Consider the following 25,735-nt stretch of genomic DNA (forward strand, 5'->3'; position numbering starts at 1 on the left):
GCTTTTTCCAAAGAACATCATGCAATATTCTTTGTAAGACTCTACTTCACATGCAAAACAGCATCCAGGCCATCTAACATTTAATGCTGATACACCAATGTTGTAGATAATGCTGTGCTCACAGGGTGCTTTTAAAAGAAGGAAGAAATAAAAAGCCCTTATGCTGAATTATCCATAATAAACAACCAAGCAAACAGCTTTCAAACAAATATGAAACAAAATGGCAGGAGTTAACATATCCAGGCCAGAAGAAAACATTCATGCAAATCTTTACAGAAAAGAAATTACTTTATCAATTTACAGGAATTTTACACATTTTCTCATTTGTTACTCAAGTGGCTCCCTGTCTTGTTAAAGGTTTCGAATTTAAACACCGAATGAAACAGTAGTTGTTTGTACATCAATATATTACAACATAATACTAAATACACTCTAAAACTCTCATTTACAGATTAACAAACTTATTTCTCATTTAGTGCATTCAATTAATGGCCATATATTCCTTAAAACTGTCAGACAAACATCAGCCAGACAAACTAAATACAATTAAAACAAAGACTTATAGCCATATTTGAGCTAAATGTAGTGCTAAAGACTGTATACTTGACAAAGAGTGGAAGTAGCAGGCCTATTTCGGATGGCTTTGAAGATAGTTGCAGATCATTTTTTTAGTATAATAATTTGCAGTGTTATAAGCAGTTGTTGAAAAACAGTCAGCACCAGTGAACGGGGTGTCACTCCTTGGGCACCCGGAAGCCATCTTTTTCTTTCCGGAGACTTCTCATGGTTTCAATTGGGTCTGTCTGCTTTACATGATCTTGGACGGACTTCTCTCTAAATTAAACATCAAAAAATAGTCAGCAAGGCAGCACTTTAAGTGCAATTAGTTCTAAATGAAATAACTGAAATAACTAGTATTTGATAAAGTTGTACATACTTTACTCTCATAAAGGGGTTAAACGTGAATTCTTCTGCCAAAGTGGACGGAATAGTAGCTTCGCCGTTGCTACATTTCTCCTACAGAAATACAAATACACATACGCAAAGTTCGCAAAGTTTTTTTTTTTGTTGTTAAACAGTTTCGATGGTTGACTATCTAAATAAGGCACTGATTGCTTGTATGTGACACATAAAGCAAATACCTTTGCCCATGCTAGCTTCTTCTGAATGACTTCATTGTCTGGTTCCACATGACGTGCAAATTTCAGATTGCTGACGGTGTACTCATGACCGCAGAAAACGCGCTTAAACACACACAAACAAACAAAAAAACCATGGTTTATCAGTCTGTCGTAAAGCTTAAGTATGCATTATAAGAATTTCAGGACCCCAATTCAATCAATCAATCAATCACTTTAAGACTAACTTGTGTCTTCAATGTTACATTTAGACTTTCAAAAATATCTTTTACCCCCACATTACAGGTAGAGGACATATATTTACTGTTTCAGGAGGCAACCGTCCCAGGATTTCTATCAAGGCTTTGTACATCTGCTCTGCTGTACCCTCGAAGAATTTACCACAACCAGCCACAAAAAGCGTGTCTCCTGCATGGACAAACACATAACAAAGAAGTGTCCTTAGGACATTAAAGGTCACACATGACAGAGGGATGACTTGATACAGCAGTACTGATTGGTTTAGGAGATTAAAAGGTTTTGTCAGAGAGAACAATGTGTGTCAGATATCACCCAGTGTTTACTTGTGCAGTTGATCAGACCTAAAAAGATGAATGTGATTAGACATACCTGTGAAAACAGCTGGTGGCTCAGTGCTGTTTTCTTTTGTCACGTAGTAGCAGATGTGACCGGTTGTGTGACATGGTGTGAACAGGCATTTGACACTGAGTGATCCAAGCTGGGAAAGAATGACACCAGTGAGAAAAACATTAATCGGTTGGGGCTTGTATTTCAATTGTAGGACACATGACTTGATGGTCTTACTTTGAAACTGTGGGAATGAGAAACTTTCTTTGTAATAGCATCAACTCTGTCATCTCCTCCATAGACCTTTAACCCTGGCATTAGCTTCACCATCTTCTCATTTCCACTTGCATGATCCCTAAGAAGAGAAAATGATCAGTGTATAAGTGTCACTGCCTTGTGGTTCAGCAGAAGCATAGATTCATGCAGGTATAATGGTTTCTTTACATTTTGGCATGTTTGGCTGGTTAGTGAGTGTTTGTTCTATTTGGTAGTCAGTATAAACCTGTGTATTGATAAAATAAAATAAAATAAAATAAAATAAAATAAAACATAACTTAACATGCAGCCTACCAGTGGTGATGAGTGGTCAGGATTGTTGTGAGTTTTACGCCATGTTTTCTAACAGCCTCCACAACCTGTTGAAAGCACAAATGCATCTAACTGAAGTAGTGCTGAAATGTTAAGTTGGTTAATCATGCTTAAGAAAGTTATTCATTGCCAATCTTCATAAGTGTCACTGATCAAATAAAAAAAAAATCAAACAATTGTTAGTTTCAGCTGCTCATATGTGAGGATTTGTACTATAGTACAGAAATATTATCAGCAAAATGCACTTTAGATATCAAAAGTAAAAGGACATATTACACAGCATGATCTTAAAGTGATATATTATGTATACTATATTACTGAATCGTTATTTTTTTAGCAACATTTTATAGTTATATGTGTTATTTATTTATTTATTTACCAGGAGAAGTGTATTTGGACAAGGTTGTAAATGAATGATCAGAATATTTTTTTAAATGATCTTTGCATCAATATGTTCGTAAACATTGACTTTTCAGGCATTTAATGGAATAATCAAAAACATTTCTGTCAGATAATTTTATCCAGATTTTTTTTTTTCTACAGTGCAGTCTATGCTTATATCATAATATCAACCTACATACATTTTTATAGAGGGTCTTGTCCATTTTCCCATCATTTTGCATCATATAAGTTCAAATAAACTGATCAGCTGCAACATATTAATCTGTAAATTATCTAGTATCTATGGCTGCTAATGACATGCTGTAGAGTACAAAGTACATGTAGTAGCCTAGAATTATTAAGTGGCATAAAATACAATGAGTGAAATGAAAGCCTTGCATAGGTACAGTATTTGAGTAAATATAATAACCTATAATATAACAGATAAACTGACCTTAATTGGCTCCACTGGATCAACAATAGCTGCTTCCCTGGATTCCACATCAATCAGGAGGTACATGTAGTTGTCACTGAGAGCTGGGAGAAGTTCAACCCTCATGTTTGCTTGTTCCACCAGGGAGGTCTTCCTCACTGCGCTGTGAAGGAGGGCAGCTGCCTGGGCCTTGACTTCCACAGGTGCTGCAAGTGAGGACACCAGACTCAGACTGACACGAAGACACTCTCAGCTAGTCTAACTCAAGTCTTTGAATTCTTAAAGAAACAGTATGGTTTTTAGACCAACGTCGTTTCCCCTTTAAAAAAAAATATTATTTACACCGAAAATAACACTGGCTAGGTCAACGCTAATAAACAACGTTAGCTTCGGTGCTACCTGTTAAATTGCGTTAACGTTAAATTTTGTCACCTAGCAGTCAAAGCACTGGTCTGACATGACTGTAACAGAGGACATGATGTAAGAGACAGGAGACGTTTGCTCAGACAGGCCAGCTGTGATCATCTTACAGCTCTCTCCTTAAGACACAACAAAAGATAAACATGTTTGCAACCCGTAACTACTCAACATCCATACACACGGGCTAACATGCTGTAGGAGAAATATGGTGCGGACGTACCAAATTTTAAGGCTGTTGCAGCTCCTATTAGAGTGCAGGCACTCCCTACTAGTGACTTGAATAACATAACAGCGTTCACAGCCTTATCACATTCGTATAAACCAGAAAAGTTTGGTTCTGGTTCAGTTCCGCCTCCGCCCCCTCTTCAACTCTAACCTCCAAGGCTCCACCAATCAAGTCCGGGGGAGTAGATCGTGAACAATCACTTAAACACGTGAATAAACTGGTTATTCATGCATTTTTTTTTTTATTTTAACGGCGAATATATAGGGATTAGGGTGTATGTGAAGGACATTATTTAACCTGTTGGTCTCGATCAACCTCTAAGAAACATCGATTTTTATAGATGTGCTTTGAATTTTGAGTTGAGCGTATGTCCCTTCACGCTTGCCGTAGGTTAATAATCTTGTAGGAGCTTGAGTGTCGGTCAAAGTGTAAGTGAACTGGTGCTGACTGCTTCAGAGCGGCTGAAACCTTCACATTTCTCCACAATGACAGCACGAAACATATCTCGGTTTTGGGAATGGGGGAGAAAAATTATTTGTGTTGGGAGAAACTATGCAGATCACGCCAAAGAGCTGAAAAATGCCATTCCCACAGAGCCCGTCCTGTTTCTGAAGCCTCCTTCTGCATACGTGAGGGAGGGATCCCCGATCCTGGTGCCCCTGTACACCAGCAACCTGCACCATGAAGTGGAGCTAGGGGTGGTGATCGGGAAAGGGGGCACGGCCATCCCTCAGTCCGCCGCTATGGATTATGTTGCAGGCTACGCTCTGTGTTTGGACATGACAGCCCGGGACATCCAGGACGAGTGCAAGTCCAAGGGTCTGCCCTGGACCCTGGCCAAAGCTTTCAACACCTCCTGCCCGGTCAGTGAGTTCATCCCCAAAGAGCGCATCCCTGACCCGGGCAACGTCAAACTGTGGCTGAAGGTGAACGACCAGCTGCGGCAGAGCGGCTGCACCTCCCAAATGATTTTCTCCATCCCTCATCTCATCAGCTACATCAGCGACTTCATCACCCTGGAGGAGGGGGATCTCATCCTCACCGGGACCCCCAAAGGAGTCTCCGCCGTGCAGGAGCACGACGAGCTACAGGCTGGGATCGAAGGTGTGGTTTCCATGAGCTTCAGAGTAGACAGAGACCAGCAGTGACAACAAATGACAGCCCTGATGAGGAAAAACAAAAATGCTCAGACTCATGACAAGAGAGTGATTTTACTGTAAACTTGAATGTTAATTCTTAAAATAAATATCTTTTCAGTATCTGTGTGTGTGTGTGGATCAGCAGATGGCAGTGTGGTGCCGTCAAAGACCATATTGCTGATAAATTTAAAGCTGTTTTGAGTTTACATCACATAGTTTGGTTACACTGATTCATGCCAGCAACATCAGTATACTTGCTGATGATCTGTTTTACTGCATGTTTCACAATTCAGGGATATGAAACTCATTCATCACACGCTGACACTGTCTTTGCTTTTGACCGGCAATGATGGAAGAAGTTTTCAGAACTTTTTTCTTAAATAAAAAATGCAATCATACATAATGATACTGCATTCAAAATAAAGTATAACTGTATTATAATGCAAAAAGGTAAAAGGTATTACTGGTGAGTCATACCAAAAATACTGTATAATGATAAAACTAATTTCGAGGTAAAAAAAAAAAATATATATATATAATAATCATGATTAGAACAATATAATAATAATACTAATAATAACAATCAGCGGGGTCTGAAATTATGTGGTGTGTCCTTCAGAAGCTTACAAGTTAAATAGAGTTTATCCCAGATGAGTTCAAATTATGAATATAGTCATGTTAGTGAGGGAGTTTTAGAGGACTGACGGTTTGGCACTGGCTCCCTGTGGTTCCCCTTAAATTTGAAACACATTACGCTGCTTGTTGGATTAGCCGAGATGTATTTTCCTCGGAAAGTTTGATGGGGTCACACTCAAACACCATGCAAACAACCATATTTTTATAACTGGAACACAGTGAACCGTGTTAGATTCTCCACAATACGCTATGTTATCTGGTTCATCTTTAACAATCTGATACACCAAAACAGATTCCACTTGCCATTATTACTCTTTAATAAAGCAACGTGAATTGTGTTAATTCTGTTCGTCCAGTGTAATTTTGTCTTTCAGGCTCTGTACCTTCACCATAACCACATTCTTCTTGACCTGTTTAACATCTGTTCCAGGTTCAATTACTATTCTCCCACAGGCTTCTCTGTTTTCAGGATCAATCAGAGCCTCCATCAACCTGTCCCAGGCCAGTCTGCTGTAACCCGAGTCTGTGTACATCATCTTTCCACACCTGTAGGGCATGTTATCTCCAAGACTCACACTACCAAAACCCTGACCCTCAGGGGACTCCAGGTTATACATGTCCATCATTAGAACAGTTATGACAGATTCAATTAGATTTGAGATCTGGGAAATGTAGTCGTGGCCTGCCCCCCTCCCCACCCACCACCACCACATTAGAACAGGGTTAGAGCAGTGCATGGTATAGCATGTGCTCACAGGTGTCGTCTTTTATGAGATATGAATCATAGTATTCATTGTCCCTGTGTGACTGAAGGTATTCCACCCTCACAGGGTTTTAACAATGGCTTCAAAGCTCGAGCTCAGCTCTGGTTTAGCATTCACCACATGAAGCGTTGTGTTGTCATCAAGCAGGAGCCTGAGAAGGTACATTTAACGCTTTCAAGGCAAAGGGGATTACAGGGAGAGCACAGTCTTCCGACCTAACACGGACTCACAATGATGTCATTCATGACATGAAAACAAGCCAGGTGGAGACTTAGCCAAGCAGTGGAGAAGGGAGGGAGTCCTCTTGTAGACAAAGTAGATTTTCTACCACATCTTAATTGATATTGAGATAGATATGTGTTTTTAGCCATTCCAGCAGCTTGTCTCCACAGATGTTGGTCTGTCATTCAGTACACCACTTTGGTAATCACTTTTGGAAATATCTTAACAACTATTAGTTGGATTGGCACATAATCTAAAGTTCCCAGATGGTAAGTCTAAATGACATTTGAGATCCCCTGGCTTTTCCTCCAGTGCCACCATGAGGTTGATATCTGTAGTCATGAGTGAAGTGTCTCAACAACTGTTCAGTGGCATGAAATTTGTTGCACTCAGAATGAATTGCTGTCTTTATTTAACTTGTCCTATGTTTTGATTTATGAAATACCTGCAAAACTAATTACATTCACATTAACCTAAGCTGTACTTTGTGTTTAGTTCTCATGCAATTAGCAAATGTTAGCGTGTTAACATGGTACACTTCATTCCTGCTTATACAGTTTGTTAGCACTTCTCTGATAGGCGATACCATGAGCCTCTAGAGCACTGAGATGACGCCAGAAAATTAAAACACTTACAGTTTGTGAAAGCAGAGGTGCACATAAACCAAAAGGAACTGTACAATGACAAGGTGGGATACATGAACACTTGAATATGAGGCTTGTTCTACACCAACTGTAACATGCCATATGTGACATATTACCACAGACATGTTAAAACATCTGTTGGTAGCCATCAGTCCATCAGTAGGTTTTGTGCAGAGGAATCTATCTTGCTGGAGGTGATTGGGCCAAATCTCTCAGGTTCACTAGGAAAATAACTGGAACACAAACACAGGCTTGAACATGTATCCATGTGTCATATGGATCCTGAAGGGAAGCTCGACTGTGTAGCTTTTTTTTTTTTTTTTTTTTTTACAGTAAAGTCCAGTTAAATCAATCTTTATATGAAGAAACATGCAATTCCATTTGAAATCACTTAAAAGAAACACACAGACTCTTTTCAGTCATGACAAACACTGCCCTTAGATGACTGAACGGCTTGAAAAGATTTGCACTGACCTTTTTTTGGCGGATTAAAAGCACTGTCCATTGGCATGAAATTCATTGCAAGAAGGTCCCACATGTGAAAATGTTTAACAAACTGGCAATGTGTGTCAGTGTGTGTGTTCCAAAAATGACCATTTGTGATGCATCACTTTGCGTGCTGCACTGTATGTCACGAGGCCGTGCTGTGGTGTGGCCATTCTTAGGAAAAGAAAACACCAACACATGCAACCATTGGAAGGACTGAGTCAGAGAGGTTGCATGTGACATATCACATCAGTAAGACGTGTACTCACATGGCCATGAAATTAATCTTGTTTCATTTTTGGAAAGGCAGATGGGCTACTGCATGTCTCTGTAGTGGATATGCCTTGTCTTCTTTTCATGTGCCCGAAATCATTGTCCCAAGTTTGGACTGGTTCTCCTGCATGCAAACAGTTACAGTCCATTTAATTATTCAGTCTCTCCCACTGAATGAATAAGTGGGTGTTTGGGGATTAATAAAGCCACGCAGCAAATCAAGAACCAATTTGTGATTTTTTTTATAGGCCAAACTATGGGGCTGTAATTTATTCTCGTAGAATAATGAATGGGGTCTTTGCAGAATGAAAAGAAACCATGCATGAAGGCCAGGTGCAAGCCTCTTTTATTCAGAGTGATTGACTGCACGCAGTGTGTTAAAAATGTGTTTGAAGATGCAGGTGGAAAGCAAAGTGGGTAGTGTACCGTGGAATATAACGTAGGCTTAACAACTAATGTGTTAGAGTTTCTGTAAGGCAAATAAAAATGTAAGCTCTCGCAAAAGTGGCGCAAGTTTCCAGAAGACCTGTATTTTTATGTTAAGAATGCAGTTATATTTCATGTATGTGAAAGTTTTCTATCCATTTGGCAGCAGTGTCTCAGTTGGTACCTAATCACCCAAGTGAAAGCCTTCCCATAAACTCTGATTGTTCAAGTTTTCCAATCAAGGCCCAATAAGCAGACCATAGCTGGTACATTGTAGACTGAAATGGCAACAGAAGTATGTGCTGAAATGTGTCCAGAAAAACAATGCTGTAAATTCTTGTAGTAAAAGTTCTTAATCCCATATCCCTAAAAAGTTCCCCAATTTATGCTGAGCTCCATGATCATTTGAAAATCTCTCAAACCCAAATTACTCTTTCATCAATTAAAGCTGGAGTCACAATTTAACAAGATACTGTGAGGCCTAAACCACAGAGAAGAGAGAAAATCCCCGAGCATTTCTTCCTTGAATCGGAGGAGACTGCGGTATGGGTGGAAAATGTGTGGAGTCCTCAGTATGAACCGTCTTCATTTGCGGCTACTCAAAGGGAAACCACTTTCACACTCTAATCCTACTTTTTATCTGCTGTGTAGAGATCAGCCCCCTTTCCTTCAGCACAGCCCTCAGAGTGGTTCATCCCTCCCTCTGTGTGTTTCTGATCAGCCTGACATGTGCCCATTATTCCCAAATAAGAGTCACCACACAAAATATACATCCCTCATCACTCCTAATCTCAAGTAGTCACAGTGGCCTGTGACTCAGTCCACACTGGGTGATTTTCGCTCATGCAAACAAATCCACAATGGTAGGAATTGATGGCATGCATTAAATTGTGGGCTCAAATCTTTGGAAGCTGCATGCCAGCCGGAGCTAAACTAATTACTGCCCCCATGAGAACGGAAGATCTGGAGTTTTATGGACCTGTAATTTATTGTCTTTGCCTTTCAGTTGTTTTGAGCAGTTGTAACCAAGAATATCCTGTATTCTTAGACACTCAGAGAAAAATATATTGTCTTTCTATCATCTGGATTTGGCACGAGTATTGAGTCTGACATCTCTTTTTGACTCTAAACTGCTGCATCCAGGCTTTGGCTCAATGTGAAAAGGAACTACCACAGTCTTTAGCAACAGCAGCTCTTTTTCTAAATTAAGAACAGCACAAGTTAAATCTGATACTCAATAGCCGGTGTAGTTTGCAGTTATTGTAGGAGTTTGACAAAGCATTGTATGATATTAGATTGCATCGTATTTCTACTCCATCTTTCTCATTCAAAAATCCAGAATCTGAATATTTGTTCAGCCACTAAACACAAGATGTCTCCTACTTTATTCAGAAGTCCAGTCTCAGTGTATTTTGCACATCGGACCAAAGTGAGTAAGTAAAATAGGTTTTTAAGTGGAGAGGGACTTTGAGCTAACATAATACAGTATCACACGTGTGTCACCAAATTTTTTGTTATCTTGTTGAAGCAGTCTTTGGTTTTTGTTATAAGTTGCTAAAAAACACTCAAAATGTTACTGGATTGTTTTATTCTAAAGACTCAAATGTTATACCAGTATAGAGCTGAATCCCATAAATTGGTAATGAAAATATAAAACACATTCAGACACAAATCTCTTGAACCCTGTACTCTACTGAATCAAATCAGATCATGAATTTTGTGAATTGCCGCACACCTAAAATATTGATGACAGAGTCTTAAAATATGACTAAATGCTGGTGGGGTCGACAGATTCCTGTGGCAACCACAAGTGGAGACTGGCTGTTCATGAGCTCATATGTGCAAACACAGACCAGAGGCAATATTGTCAGGCTTGTTTGCTTAGATCATAGAATTGGATGAAGTGAAATGTGCAGCAGATCTTCATACACCTTCATGTCATGTATTATCAGTCATTCCTGTTCTTTCATTTGCCTCAACTGGATTTCTCACATCATTATCAGCATTTAAGCAACAAAGGTAGATGCTGAATGTTCTGTAAATAACAATTCTAACATCTTTCCCAGATGGTAGAGTGGGAAAGTGAGTTATCTTTAATGCCTGCTGTTGGGCTGGCACAGCGAAAAGGCAGCTATCAGTATGACTGGTAATACAGAGTAATAAAAGTTGGCACAGATGAAGTGAGCCAAGCACGTTTAAATTTTAGTGAGGCCCACTAAAAACTAATGCCAGGCATATAAAACAGAGGGAGGATGTGACAGAAATACTGACTGAAATCAGAAGAAGCGAGTCAAAGCACTGCTGTGTTTGCATGCAAACTACCATGAATAAAGACAGCAGCATGCTCATGCAAGCAGTATGCTATTTTTGCACTCACAAACCACTCACATTTCCAAAAACAAAGCTCAGTCTTAATTGATTTGATTAAATATTTTTGGTTTAGTCATTGATTACAAGTGGCTAGGCACATTTCCATGCATTGTTATAAGAACATCTGCAGCTCAGTGTATATTTCACTTCTTAAGTGGGTTCCTTTTTTGGTTGTTATACCAGAGCAGATGCTTTTTTTCCCCTTTCCATACAGGATAGTGTACCATGAAAGAGAAGAGCTCTGCTGCTAATTTTGAGCCTAAAGAGGAAGGAGGGGGCTTTCTGGGTGAGCTGAGATCTCTCATAATTACAGGCCACAGCACACGCAGGCCTCAGACTGTACATGTGTGGAAGTGGCGTGAAGAAAAGCTGTGTGAAAGAGACTGTACATGTGTGGAACTGGCGTGAAGAAAAGTGGTGTGAAAGAGACTGCGGGGGGGAGAGACAGTGTGAGATGTCTCTCTAGTGAAGGCAGGAGAGAAAACAAAGTTAGATCTTGTGAGGGAGCTAAAGTTAAAGAGGAACACACTAAATTATATCTATTTTTTGTACTGTACAGATAATTTTACTGGCTTATGATATTGGCTTATGATATTGATGATATTTGATACAGGTGTTTCCAATAAAATTCATAAAACTTAAAAAAAAAACGTTTTTTTTTTCTCTTCTGCTCAAAATTAGCTTGCATGTGTCTGCTTGTATTTGAAAGTTCACTTCAGTCGAATAAGTTGAACTCTGGATTGTGGTTGCAGCTACTGAACCAAGTATAAAAAGCAGCCTCAGTTTGTGTCTCTCTACATGAATGCTGGTAATTTGCATTAGCAAGCTTGATAAGCCATAGCATCCTCACTAAGTGATGATCCATGTAGAGGACATGGAAATGAACATTGTTCTTTCACTGCAGTGGAGTAATATTTCTAGTATTGTAGTATTATATTTATGTTAACAAATTTTAAACCAGTGCGTGTCAGCTTTTAATGTTACAAGAGTAACACTACGGCCCCATGCAAACTTGTATAGCAGCCCAAACTTGACAAGCTTGCTGGCTTAGCGGTGGACAATTGCTATGCATTAGAGGGCTTTGGTAAACGGTGGCTGATTCTTCCACAGATTATAGGCAAATAGGTTGCAGCGACATGTAATACACTAGATGTAACTACACTGTGGATGGATTGGGATTCACTTTCACAGGATAAATCCTTCTTCTCTGTAGCTTTCATATCAAGATCTAAGCATTACAATAACACATGGAATAAGAAAGGAAACATTTTAGCACCAGATACGACTTTACTTCACAACACAGAATCAGAATAAAGGTTTCATACACACCACTGTGCTCTGCATACTATACATATGGAATTTAAAATGGTTCAAAATAATCACACAACAAAATAGAAAATTTATTGTAAGGGAGCAACAGCTGATACAGTTGGTGCTGTCCAAGACAAATGAAACAATGATGTAGTTTTGAAGGGAAGAATATCTACAAATACCTAAACATGGAATGTGTGTATGTGTATTTTCTGATCATTGTTACACATTTAATATTTACAGATGAGGTATCACTGGTATATTTACTGCAATATACAGAGAATTATCTTGCAACATCAGACTAAAATTATGTAGCATTCCAAAGGCCATTTGGAAACAGTAAATGTAATAAAAATATAAATGCAGTTGATTTTAGTAACACTGCTAATAATTAAAAAGAAATAGTGGTTTATTGTGGAGTATGACATTTTTTCCAATGTCCTGTCAATGAACATGTAGTCAGTTTTAATGGCTTGCCTTGTCATGTAATAAATATATTTCTTTCATTTAAAAAATTGTAACTGTTGTATTTCAGATCAACAGAAACTATAAATATCAGCTTATTTTATCAACAAAACATAAGGAAAGTAAAAAGTGATATTCAAAGGCAATGCTTTTTTCTTTCCCTTTGGTACCTTGTTTGCTTCTAACTTTCATACGACATTAACATACAAACAAGAGATTAGTTTAATGGTTTAATAACTAAGCCATTAATTATGTGTATAACTTGCATATTGGCAGCACTGTGCCCTTGTCAGCTTCTACTCTACAACAAAACAGTGACAGTTCATGAGCGCTACATGTCATGTTGATTCCACTGAGGCAGAATGGACCAAAAGGAGTGTGGACTTTGTATTTTTCTACCCCGTCCCTGAGAACATTAGCCCTGTATAGCATAGAACAGTCAGTCTCACCAAGTAAGAGACTGCCTTTTATCTGGGCTGTGACAGGATCCTCCTCTGTTAGTCCCAGCCAAAGTCTTGTCCGCTCATCTGGTAGAAACGGTGGTTGAAGGGCCTGTAGAAGTCTCTAAGTCTTTGTAGGACCTCAGAAGGGATCTGGGGATGGGGTCTGCCCTTAGACTTTCCAAGGCAGCGAGGTCTGCTGCTCCCCTCAGGCTTCTTCAAGCAGGGAAAACCTTTGGTCTGGTTGAAGTAGAAGTGTTTGTCTGAAACAACCCTTTTCAGACCCAGGAAGTCCTGAACCCGTCCCATCTCCCCAGCTGGATCGGTAACCAACCGCTCACCGCTAACAAACAGAAAATGAGACAAAGGGAAATGCTGGAGCCAGTTCTCCAGATGTTTGGCGTAGAGACCGATGCGCACAGCGCTCCACGTGGTGTCAATCAGACCAGTGGAGGAGTTTTTCAAGGCCAGACTCTGGAAGGATGGAAGGCCTGGGTTCTTGGACAGTGTCTGGGTGTAGTCAGATACAGCCCGCGTCACAGGATCCCTAACCACCACAATGAGTTTGGTTTGGCAGTTCATAGTGCAGACACGGCTTGGAGCCTCCTTTGTGACAAAGTAACTTGGTGTCTTCTCCATGGTGATCTGGCCGTCTAGTGTCCGAGGCATCAGGTTCCTAAATGAAAAGAAGAAGCTGATCAGACACTGGTTTTTGATTCATCCCTCAAAACCAAAACAGTGGAAACTGTTTCATACAAAAAAAAAAAAAACCCAGCTGGAAGCATTCACAGTTTGAAAGTTTGGTTGGATGCGTGTCCTCATATTAATCAATTTCTTGGGCTCCTTGGGGCAGCCGATCAATCGATCAAAATCGGACAATCAAAACAAAGAGCTAAAAGGTGCTGAAACACTGCTGAGCTGACGGGAAATGAAGAGTCTCAGGGACCCCCTTCATATCACACTCATTTGATTGCTTGCTAATATAAAAATATTGACTACTTCTGCTTTAAAAAGGCTTCCAGTTTCTTTATCACATACAGTGTGTCAGAAATGCACCAGGATGGTTTAAGATATTGCATTAAAGTTAACATTTTTTCTGCTTGATTCTCAACCAGTGCAGCTTTTTAAATATAGTAGCACAGACTCTAAGCACAATCTATAGTCACGCTTGCCAATTTAATCACATACTGAGTTCAGTGAAAATAACATCAAGCGATAATGTAAACACATTATATACCCTAAACATTAAAGCACCCCAAAGTCTGTGTGATTAAAGCTTCAAGCACTATACTGTGTTTATGTACAAGGGCCCCAGACAGCCCCTCTGAGTCTCACTGTAAGGCCTGCACAACAGGACCATCCACTCACTATGGGCCTGATGAGTCAATACCACAAAGCCTCAAGAACCACTTAACAGCAATTTCCTACAGATTTTCAACCCCCCTTCTTCCTGCAAGAGCAGTGTCCCCCCCTACGGGTTCCTGCAAGGACCCAAACAGACCAAACAGACCAAAGTCTGCAGGAAGTGCGAGCAGGATGGCAAGCTGCTGAGCTCAGCTAGTGTGTTAAACATATGGCTGCAATGAGGAGAGATGCTGTGTTGAACACGGCACTGAAAAGGCACATGTTGAATTATGTGTTGCAGAGATAAGTTTTGTGCAATAATCCAACATATATTAACCTGAAACTAAACCATTAATCACCAATCTACTGATTTATCTTCTCATATTGTACATTTACATTTATCTTTGTTTCAGAGTTTCTTCTCTACTTTACAAACTGTGTGCACCTGCTGTCCTGTAAAGTTTATTCTCGTTGGTTTGATTCAGCAGCATCCCCTCATAGTTCAGAGTAGCTGTCCTGCCTGTTGCACAGATTGCTTTTATTCCAGCACGCTCTGGCAAACAGGCATTGTGGGTATCATAATTTTCAACAGATCCGACATTTCCTCGTGTGTCTACATTTGACACTGACAGACTGCGTGAGGTGGAGTTGTGGTGGATTTGGATTTCAGGAACAAATCGTTTTGCACGACAAACGGATGATGAGTAATGTTTAAAAGAGCAGATGAAGTGTCTGTAGTTCATTTTCTGTACATCTTATAGTGTGTTACTGGAAACAGGGAGCTTTCATGTGGCTTCCTATAAAATAAACAAGTAATGGAGTCTGTGTGCTTTATTTGTTTCAGATTGGAAGTTTACAAATGTCAGTGACAAGAGGCCATTCAGAAATGTAGATGAATGATGGACATCCAAAAAAAATTTATTTTAATTGTGTCAGTTATTCTAGTGAGATGTCTGATTCAATGATTGTTTAAAAGCACTATTCATACAGTAGTGGTCCATTGGCCTCATTGTTTGTTTGCACAAGTCGGTACAAAAATAACAACTGGCAGCTGTTAAGATGAAAAGTCAACAGCAAAACCTAGAAATTGGTCTCAGTCAACGAAACCAATCAGTTAAAAAAATAAATACACCTTGTTCTGCCATGGAAAAAGACTGATGAACATCTTGAGTGCAGTCTGCCAGCTTCATTTGGTTTTTTTATTTCAGCTGAAAAAAAGGGCTTATGAAACGGAGCCTCCAACAGTTTTAAAGTACACAAAGCACTGGTTGAAAGCAACAGTAGTTAAAGAACAGTTTCACTGACTGAATTCTTGCTCTGTGGTTATACTTATATGCAGTGCAGTGTCTTTAAAAAAAACCTTAACAAGCTGTAGCCTACCAGTGAATCAGTCATTAGAAGCTCTTATTGTGCAGCCAAACATTGTTCAAAGCCACAGAATTTTATTTTAAATTCTAGTGGAGATCTTAAAGGAGTAGTGTGACATTTTGGGGAACACACTTGTGTCTGCAGCCACGGTAAATATGAATTTACCATGGGTTGACTTAGTTTAGGAACTGGAAACAGCTAGCTGTGGCTGTCCACAGGTAACAAAATCCACTTCCAGCACTCCTAAAGCTTAACACGTTACATCTATTTTGTTTAGTCTTCCCTGGAATCTGGATGTGAACGGTTTCAAAGAAGAGCTGGAACAAGGTCACACAGATTATTTAATACAGGGGGATAAGATGTAATGTAAAGATACTTAAGGTACTTAAGGGGGAAAAAGGTAAAACTGCATGTTGAAGTGGTGATAATTAAACGTGCCAAGTGTGCTGGACCTATGAAAAACCTTCTGTAATTCAGTAATTTTGAAAAGGTGTCTGTTCTCTCATATAGTCCACAAGCATGAGTGTGAAGGAAGAAAAATTGACTTATCTGGAGTTGTTCCTGAGTAAGTTTCGAGTTTCACCCCTTTACTTAAAATTAAGCCGTTTCAATCCACCCCATTAAATGATCCCATAATAAAAGACCATTAATTGATTATTATCCAACTACAAGAGCTGCAAATGGCCTATCCCTGTCTGTCTGCCCCCTGTTTATCTCTGTCTGATCAATACGTCTGTCTCTATATGACGAATTGTTCAAGGTGTGTGTATGCATGAGTGTGTCTGTGCAGATACACATACACAAATGCAATCACAGAGATGTCAGTGTTTACTGATGAGAAACTGAGTGGGCATCTCCCTCCCTGCCCTCTCCTCTCTCATCCAAAATCTTGGATTTGTCCTTCACTCCTTCACATAAGTGTCACTTCAGTAATTGGCCATAAGTTGTCTTTCCATTCTCATGAATAGTTAATGAATTGTGGCTTTTGCCCCCACTCTCTTCAGGTCCCTATCTCCCTCAACACAATCTGTCTCATTATCAGAGAATCAATAATAGCCATTTTCATCATAAATCTGTTCTTGTACAAGGTGTCAGGAGAAACTGTAAACAGATCAGGGATGATTAATTTCTTGTCAATTTTCTCATATGTAAATCTGTTCATATGCTATATATGATTTACAAGCACACCTCTTTCATTGAACTCAAGGTAAAATGCATTTCAGGCTACTGTAGTTGCATCTATGTACAAAGAAAGTAACTCGGGTAACAAAGATGTTTTCTATTTAGCTCAATATTGGAAAGCCTTGCTGACTAGCCACATTAGTCTGGAACTCCCTGCTGTTAAAAGGATGTAGTGCTTTTCCTCCCTGAAGTGCCACAGCACTGATTACACCACTGATATGTTCTAGGCAGTCTGGATCAGAAGATTAAATAGACTACTAATGCTGGCTACAAGGATGTGGCCAAGAGACTTCCTGCCCCCAAGATTATGGGTTCTCCCGCTGGAGTGAAGCAGCTACATCTCCTGTAGCACAAAAGGCATTCTGCACAGAAAGTAGAAAAAAAGATGCTAAAAATCCAATTATCAGGTAATTTTCTCAAAGAAAAACAGATCTAAAATTCCATAAATTATCAGAGACATGAAACATCTGCCCGAGCAGACTTTAGCTGTGGCTGGTGCCTCTTTGTCCAAACGTTTTCTTAGGCGAGACCCAGTTAAATAGGCGGTGGAAAATCAAGGCTGTAAAAATGAGAAGCAAACAACAAACTGAAGGAAAACATTTCCCAGCAGTGCTGCTATGCTCAGAGTGTGATGGAAGGAGCCTCCGGGTCACAGACGGCCCATCAGGCTGACAGGATGAGTGTAGGAACCTCAATTTACGCCTCCATGCCTGGATAAAACGAATGCTTTTATTCCCCTCTGATCAGAAAACAACAAAAACTCAACAAAAGAAATCCAGTGAACTCAAAAGCTGCAGATAGAGTGCTTTAAAAGGATTAGTTTAGCCAGTTATCTTACCTTAGCATAAAGACTGTAAACAGGGCGATAAGGCTAATCCTGCCAAAAGTAACATAATCCACCTAGCAGAAAACTTGTAAACTAATATACCGACACATTATATTTCATATTTTCACAACACTAAAGTGTAAAAGAGACAGTTTTTTGTGGGATCATGTGTCAACCTGGCTACACTACATAAAGCCTGAAAGTTCACCATAAGCGCACATCAACATGCCACCGCCACAGTTGATGTGATAGTAACCAGGACCCTGAACACACAAGAGGAGTCATCGTTGTCTGCAGTATAGTAAGGATGAATGCCGCCATGATGTCTATGTGCTCTTTGTCTAAATAGAAACCTGAGCAGGCAACGAGTCCTCAAAGTGTACACCAAAGTTGGAATGAAACACAAATTAACAAGAATAATGCCAAACGTAGGTTGAGGATGAGATTCAGACTGAACAACAACAGCAATATTATAAACAATATTTCACCACAGCTAGCGAAACAGTGTGTATCAAAACTTAGGTTTATTCAAACACACACAAACATTCTTGAAGCAGTGTGTTTCAAACTTGCATCAGCCTGGGGGTGAATTTCCAACGCTTTTGCTGACACCCATCACTTCTCTCCATAGGCAGAGAGAGGAAGTGGATGCTAAATCCCTCTGGGAAACCACATGACGGCAGAAAGACTGTTACCACCCACAGTTTTTAAATACATTGTTATCAGATGTTGTTTTTTTTTCCTATGAATAACGACGCAGTAATGGATTTAGAGGAGCATTTTTTTGAGAGGAGTTTTGTTGAAGTGCAATACTTTCTTACCAGTGTTTTATATTTAAATCTTTGGTGCTTCATAGCAGGATACCCCTGCAATGTGTATGAATGTGTGTGCATGTGTGTGTGTGTAAGAGAGTGGGTGGGGGGTAGGGGGTAGGTTATCTATAAAGAAATGAAATACTTTTTGTTGGTCAGTGGATAATTAGTGACTAGCACATAAGCGTCCGGTCATAATTAGGAGTCTTAACAGGATGTCAGTGAGGCTTTGCCAGGGAGTTCAGTAGTGGCTTCAACATTTGGCACATGAAAGTAGCACTGGCACTTGCATGGGTGGAAGTGATGATTAGAGATGAGAACTGTTTGAACAATTTTTATACCCATGCCCATACCAAAACAATGTTTTTTTTTGTACCTCACATTGAGGAATATCTATAAAATTTCTCTTTCTGTTTAACAAAATAAGCAATTGGCCTGCTCCTTTACAAACATTCATGTCCCCCCTCATGATAAATTGTAATAATAATAATAATAATAATTGATCCCTTAAGTTTTCATCTAGTACCAGTTTGCATCAGTTTGTCTAAAACTAATAGCATTCATCAACCTTAGCTGTACTTTGTGTTTAGTGCCAGAATCAGCGAAAGTTAGCGTGCTAACACACTAATGAGACAGTGAACATAATAGGCTTAAACATTATACTTACTGAACCTTAGCATGTTAGCACTGTTGCTTCAAGCATGTTAGTGTGCTGATGTTAGAATTAAGCTCAAAGCATTGATGTGCCAAAGTAAAGCCTCACACAGCTGCTGGCATACATGTAAACTCTTATTCATGCAACAACTTAACCTAAATAAAAGATTCTAAATTTTGCTAAATTATTGTGTAAATGTGGACATACCAAGCCAAAGAACAAGTAAACAAGACTGTGACACTGAAAAGACATTTAATACTAACTTTCAGCACTTGAGAGTTTTTGACACTTATGCTAGGTACATAATTTGTGCACCCAAAGTTCTGAAGTACTGAAGTTTGATACCCTGCCTTTGTTCTGATATTCGCCTGATGCTAAACAGAACATTGTGGTTGCAGCTCTTTTGGTCGTTAATGAGAATCAGACTCAGATTTGTTCCTTTATAGATCTGAATTGATTTAAGCCGTGTTGACTATGTGTGATAAAACAGTTGGGTATTTTTATTTATTTATTTATTTATCAAAGTTAATATCATTGGATTTCAAATTTGTGTTATTCTTGTTTCTGAAAATGGCAGCGCAACTGAGCATGACTACCAAGCATCTGAAACATTTTATCATTCACCATTACTTCTTCACACAGCATTTTCCTCACTAGCTAAAACGACACCACTGAAACCTCCCCAAGATTTTACAAGCGCCCCAAAATGGACCACAATGCACCTCAAATTATTATAATTCCCACCATATGGAGTGTGAGTGTGGGCCTTTTTAAACCTTATAACACCACCTAGACCCAACTCCAGCCAAAACCCACCACCATTAAAACATACTACAGCTCAACACTACAGAGACCACTTCCTGGTCTGTTACACCAATCAGTCCTGTTCGGCCTTTCTCACTAATGGCTTCAGGGCTGGACACAGAATGAGGTGTCAGGAAAATCACCCTCACTCTGGAAAGCATTGGTCCATACATTAGAGTCCACTTTCACCATTTCAGCTGTCAAAAATCCAGACTGACGTGGTAAATATTTGAATCTGGCCTCAAAGAAAATACTGAGATAAAATGTGCATACATACAGTGCTAAGTATGATTTGAAAGAACAGAACAGTATCACCTAAGAGATATAGCATATAAAAAAACATAACAGCTCCTGAAGAAGGTAAAGCAAAGTATTGTTCATTATATGTACTGTGTTTTTGTTTTGTTTGTATAAATATTTAACCTGGATTACTATATATTCACCAGTATCGTGCATTATTAAAGGAATTAACATATAAATTCTGTTCAATACACATGCAAATTAAATATTGCCCAGTCAATATCCTGTCATGCTTCATCATTGTCTTTAAACATTTCTTTAATTTTCTTTCAACTGAAAGGATAGCGAAGATGGAGAAAATTGCATACAAACTTCAGGAATCTAATTGTAAAAAAACTGCTATCTAGTCTTTTTTATAAACTGTAAAGGACAGTAAATAATTTTTATACACTACATTAGTGTTATCTAAAAAACAAAATTTCAATATGCATTGAAATGTGTGTGTATATAGGTATATATATATCAAAAATAGTCCTACCTTCACCTGTTGTTATCCCCTCACAGCCTTATTTACATAAATCTTTGTCTTTTTAAGGACCACTGTCATTTTCAGCAGTGCAGACATTTCTGCTTGCCCTTGTGCTGCTGCCCTTAAAGGATTTGTACTATATTTTAATAGCTATCCAATCGGGCATGGCCTTTGGTGTCAAGACAGTAGGTCAACCAGTTGACAATCTTTCAAAATATTGATGAGACCTGGAGTTTTTCCTCAAATAGAAATGCATAAATGATCTTTTCATAAATCATATATATAGAGAGAGACTATTTATTAGGATTCCAGGGTGTTACTCTGGTTCCTGGCTCCAAAGCTGTGTAACTGAGTTCATTTTACTGTAACATAACCGCTGCCTCTTGTGCCACAAGACAACAAAAACAAATGTGTTCATTCTAACGTCATCAAGGAATTGAAGATACAAAAAAAAAAGCTTTACTCATTCCAGGCCACGTCATCATGACAAAGCCGTGACAATCAGAACCATTGTGTCACGGAAAGCTGAGGTTTTTCTGCTTTCTGTGGTGGCTCTCAAGTCCCATATGAAACCCATCACCCTATGAAGTCCCCCTTAAAGCCATAAAACAACACAGAAAATCATTAAATCGTTGCTTCATTTTGAATGCGCTATTTGTGGCTTTTCCATTCCCATAATGGGCTCATATGCACACATGCAAACGAGAGGACTGGACGGGGTGGAGAAGAAAGAGAGATGGAGACCCACTGGATCACTCAGATAAAAACAATGGAAAACACACACATGAATGAGGTCTAAGTTTGTCTCACAGAAGACAATGCTGTTGGAACAACACGTCTGCACTGCCACGTCTATGAAGTGTCTCAGCATGCAGATCACCCCTGGCTTCATCCAATATCTGACAGCAAAGATCCAGTATATGACAGGGTACGACTCTCGTTCATCTGCTGAAATTGTGAAATTGCTCACAGTTTGTGCTTATTTCTCCGTCCAACACATGTGGAACCAGGCGGACTATCACAACGCACAAATTATTGTCAGATATGCTAATCTGAAACAGTGTGTCCCTGGTGACCGCTATGTTTTTATTAGTCGTTATGAAATTCTGAGTCTCTGCGGAATGATGAACATATTTCAGATTTGGCACTTGAATAACTTTTCCACATTGATTATAGATGAAATGCAAGCAAGCAAAGGTCATAAGTGTCTGAATCTGAGAGTCAATAAAGTAATGAGACAACGTGGATTAATTGGAGCTATGCCAAGATAAATTACTGATCTGGGGAAATATCTATATCCACATACATTGTAGAAATATGATCCTGTCGACTTGAGAAGTGCAAATGAAGCCAAGCACTTTGACAAGATAAAAAGTCTGTGTGTGTGTGTGTGTGTGTGTTTGCTTCCAGATGTGGCAGTGACCTATCCTGCCGTTCACTGACAGTCAGGTGAGGAGGACTTGCTTGTTCCACATGGATAAGTTCTTTCTGTCCCCAACACTCACATATCACACACTGACACACACTAACACACTCACCGCTGCGCTCCATGACTTCCAGTGACTTCTCTGTTGGTCACTGCAGATGACATCAAACAGATTTTCCCAATTTCTGAGATTCAGTAACAACAGGGGAATCATCTTTCAGTGATTTCACCCAGGATCATGTTGCTGCTGTCTCTATTGTTGCGTTAATCCTTCCAACTCTTCTCCACCTCAGCTTTCAGCTAAATTCACTTCTATGAAAAAATCTCCTGTGTTTAAAAAATCACTTGAACTAAGCCATGTGTCCTACAGCCATAATCACCTTGTATGTCATTTGTTATTTGTCAGCTTCATGTAAATGCCACTGAAATAATCAACACTTGAAAATGCTGATTTGTTCATAATAAGATCGATTCACAACAGAATGGAGTTTTTCTCCTTCAGTTTTGCTTATGATATGATTGGAACTGAAAGTAAATTAACTGCATACAGTTAACTAGTAATGCAGTAATTCTGATAACTGATCATTCAGTCATTTTAAAGGAAAAATGCTAAAGAATTATTGGTTGCAGCTTCTCAAACCTAAGAATTAGTTGCTTTTCTTTGTCATACATAACTGTGAGCTGAATATCTTTGGGTTGTATGTTTGGAATGTATGAATTTAATCAACTTTATGTAAAAAAAAAAAAAAAAAAGTTAATTAATTGAGAAAACAATCATTAAATTGGTGAATCATTTAAAGAAATCATTGCTTTCAGGCCTTATTATGAATCATCTAACCTTCACAGGCTATGTTGGTATTGCTTCTGTGGCACCACACTAACAAAGCGACAGCACAGCGAGCTTTACAGCACCAGTCAGGCTAATTAAAACACACAGAAAGACACATAAAACATGCCCTGGAAACACCAGGCCTGCCACAGGTATTTCCACATAAAGACGTCCTCTACACTAAAGGAATAATCAGGACAAGAGAAACTAGACGAGAGGGATAAAAAATGAATGAGAAAAATTTGTGAGATGGTTGAATAAAATGGGACAGAATGATGTGGGAAGAAGGATGGGTTACAAATGGGTTACAGCAGAGGAGAGAAGTGAAAAAGAGGGGTGATATGGGAACAAAGTGCTGTGTGTGTGTGTGTGTGTGTGTGTGTGGTGTATGTGTTTGCGAAAGAAAAAGAGAGAGGAAGCTTAGCAGCATGCTAAAATTATCAATGGTGAAAGTGTTTCCATATGTCCTTGCATTCTCAGTTAAAACACAGCTAAGGGGGATTAAGAAAAAAGAAGGTTAAATTACACCTTAGCATCTCAAGTACCAAAGTGCTTGTTAATCAGTGGTTTTCAACCTGTCAGACTTCACTCTCTCCTTTAACGCTACACTCACAGGTCCAAAATAGTATTCTGGCACTGATGATGAGCTTGTACTGAGCTTGGACCTTCTCTGGGAGCTCATAAAAACATCTGGAGATGATCAGGATTAGCTTCATCCAGACCTAAATCCTTCTTTAGGGCCTTAACTACACACAAATGATAGCTCTGGTCAGCCTGGTCACCGCCAAATCAGCTGCTGTCACAGTGACAGTAGCCGATGAACGTTTCATCTGCCTCGGTGTATAGAACTGTAAAGCTATGACATGTAAACCAAGGCCATAATATCTGCAGTGAGCTAATTCTATCAATCAGGTTTATATTGTTTATATTTTGAAATCATATTAGAATAAATACCATGATGTTTGTATGTCTGGCTTCTTCCCCAGAGCCATTCAGAACAAGTTGAGACAGTTATGTCATGTTGAAGTGTATAAATGGTGTTTGGATGACTGTCAAGATGATGAACTGCTCCTTGGGGACCTCACCGGCCTTTTGATCTACAGTGCAGTACACAAGGTGAATATTGGCTCAAGCTGATCTGAATACATCAGCCAGTCAGTGTCTGGCTGTCCCCTCTATTGACAGGAGGCGTCAGCAGTTCTGCACAGGTGAATGGATGTCAGCAGGGACATCACTGCTGCTCATCTGACCCTTCAGCCCGCTGCCATACATCATCCTGCATTGGCTGAGATGCCATTCAGAGCTTTATTGTCAAGATTTAAAAACTGTTCATATTTTTACTGGAACTCATGTCTGTGCTATTCATTGGTGAATTTAAAATGAATATATCACTGTTTATACGAGATTAAAGCTCATATTTGTACTGTATTGTGGCTATAATATTATTAAAACATGCTCATAAATCCATTACAGGTGTAAAAAGGTGTATTTCTCACCTGTACCACTCCAGCCCTTTGTCATAAAACCTGTCGAAGAAGTGAGGCTCAGCGCCGACCGCTCTCACGTCCGGGTGGATGCGGAGAAACTCCAGCAGTGCGCGGGTTCCTCCTTTCTTCACGCCGATTATTATCGCCTGCGGAAACCTTTTGGTCCCGAAAGTGTTGGACACTGGGATGCCGTTGCCCGGGGCGCTCTCCTTTGCGCCTTCTGATACGTGCTGAAGCAGCTGTCCGGGCGCGTCCAGCTCCTCTGCGTCCGCCGACGCTGTGCTGTTTCGGTGAGACGGCGCGTCGAGGAGGAGACGCGGCGATGGTCGCAGGTCTTCCAAAATGCGGCGACGATCGTCCAAAATGTCATAGTCCCTGTCTAAAGCTTGTTGACTGTATAAAGTTTTTGGGGCCGAATCGCAAAATCCGGTGAGGCAGTAAAAGAAGTAGGTGAAGATCAGGACCATGGTAAAAAACATCGAGACTTTGGACAGCACCTTTCCAAAGTTGAACCTGACTCTGCATCCGCTACATCCCATGAGTTGATCTCCTGCTCGATGCCAAAGGGCCAAAACGGTGACAGCATGCTTCTTCTTCTTCCTACATGGACACGGTTAAATTTATCTCAGAACCTGTTGCGTAAAAGTGAAGCATCACACGGAGATCTCCTCTCAGCAGCGGAATGGCACAGTGGATTTATCAAAAATAATCTTCATAGTCTTTGTCTGCCTTTTTTTCCAGGAAAGACTGGTCTAAATTAACCCTTTTCAGTCGAGAAAGTTTTGTCATTTAACATGACTCGTATGTTTGCAGTCAGATGAGACTTCCAGCCTGATGCATCTGTGCGCTCTGATGTATCCTAATCCCGCATTCAAGGTTTCTCCTCTGCTTCTCCTACGCCCTTTTTTTAAATGAAGTCTCCACCCTTCCCTCCTCAAGCTACAGCATGAACAGGGGTAAACATGGACTCTTAAACTATGTTTTCATCTCCACATGGCAAAATCATTCATGTCTTTTTATTTCTAATGTAATTATCATGTGAAACCACTTGATGTATGTTTAAAACCCTAATGGGAAAACTTTACCTCTGTTGATTTCCGGTGACTTTAAAGTGTCTAAAGAGATTTGCATAAATTTGAATTTCTTTTGGTCTTTTTGTAACAAAACACAGAAACACAGAAAAACAACAGAAATTGTCCTTTCTGTCTAACATTTTGACATGAAAAAAAAAAAATCAATAGCGCTTTGTTATGAGCTGCAGGCACATCAGTGTTTTACAAATGTAAACTGACCCCACAGAGGA

General features: G+C 39.6%; 3 protein-coding genes across 3 annotated transcripts; 1 reads left to right on the plus strand and 2 right to left on the minus strand.

Moving 5' to 3' along the window:
- Nucleotides 1–63: 63 nt before the first annotated feature.
- LOC121198617 (hydroxyacylglutathione hydrolase, mitochondrial-like) lies at nt 64–3,892 on the minus strand. Its single transcript, XM_041062883.1, has 9 exons — nt 3,749–3,892; nt 3,130–3,314; nt 2,277–2,341; nt 1,944–2,061; nt 1,749–1,857; nt 1,444–1,547; nt 1,143–1,244; nt 938–1,017; nt 64–834 (listed from the first exon to the last, which is right to left on the minus strand). The coding sequence occupies exons 1-9, from the start codon at nt 3,813–3,815 to the stop codon at nt 735–737; spliced, it is 930 nt and encodes a 309-aa protein (XP_040918817.1). The 5' UTR covers nt 3,816–3,892; the 3' UTR covers nt 64–734.
- A 244-nt stretch (nt 3,893–4,136) lies between these two features.
- Nucleotides 4,137–5,013, plus strand: fahd1 (fumarylacetoacetate hydrolase domain containing 1). The gene has a single exon (XM_041062891.1). It carries the CDS (start codon nt 4,240–4,242, stop codon nt 4,900–4,902), a length of 663 nt encoding a protein of 220 aa, XP_040918825.1. The 5' UTR covers nt 4,137–4,239; the 3' UTR covers nt 4,903–5,013.
- Nucleotides 5,014–11,992: 6,979 nt separating this feature from the next.
- On the minus strand, nt 11,993–25,295 carry LOC121198614 (heparan sulfate glucosamine 3-O-sulfotransferase 6-like). Its single transcript, XM_041062881.1, has 2 exons — nt 24,442–25,295; nt 11,993–13,606 (listed from the first exon to the last, which is right to left on the minus strand). Exons 1-2 carry the CDS (start codon nt 24,969–24,971, stop codon nt 12,988–12,990), a joined length of 1,149 nt encoding a protein of 382 aa, XP_040918815.1. The 5' UTR covers nt 24,972–25,295; the 3' UTR covers nt 11,993–12,987.
- Between the last annotated feature and the right edge of the window lie 440 nt (nt 25,296–25,735).

The sequence above is a fragment of the Toxotes jaculatrix genome, chromosome 18, assembly GCF_017976425.1.
Source record: "Toxotes jaculatrix isolate fToxJac2 chromosome 18, fToxJac2.pri, whole genome shotgun sequence".
In the NCBI taxonomy this organism is placed as follows: Eukaryota; Metazoa; Chordata; class Actinopteri; family Toxotidae; genus Toxotes; species Toxotes jaculatrix.

What these genes read in the sequence shown, in the direction of transcription:
- LOC121198614 (XM_041062881.1), bottom strand. Translation starts at nt 24,971, where the DNA reads ATGGGATGTAGCGGATGCAGAGTCAGGTTCAACTTTGGAAAGGTGCTG. An exon ending in AAAGGGCTGGAGTGGTACAG is followed by an intron (nt 13,607 to 24,441) that starts GTGAGAAATACA and finishes CTTTTCATTTAG; the next exon opens with GAACCTGATGCCTCGGACAC.
- fahd1 (XM_041062891.1), top strand. Translation starts at nt 4,240, where the DNA reads ATGACAGCACGAAACATATCTCGGTTTTGGGAATGGGGGAGAAAAATT.
- LOC121198617 (XM_041062883.1), bottom strand. Translation starts at nt 3,815, where the DNA reads ATGTTATTCAAGTCACTAGTAGGGAGTGCCTGCACTCTAATAGGAGCT. An exon ending in TGCAACAGCCTTAAAATTTG is followed by an intron (nt 3,315 to 3,748) that starts GTACGTCCGCAC and finishes CCTCACTTGCAG; the next exon opens with CACCTGTGGAAGTCAAGGCC. An exon ending in CTCATTCCCACAGTTTCAAA is followed by an intron (nt 1,858 to 1,943) that starts GTAAGACCATCA and finishes ATTCTTTCCCAG; the next exon opens with CTTGGATCACTCAGTGTCAA.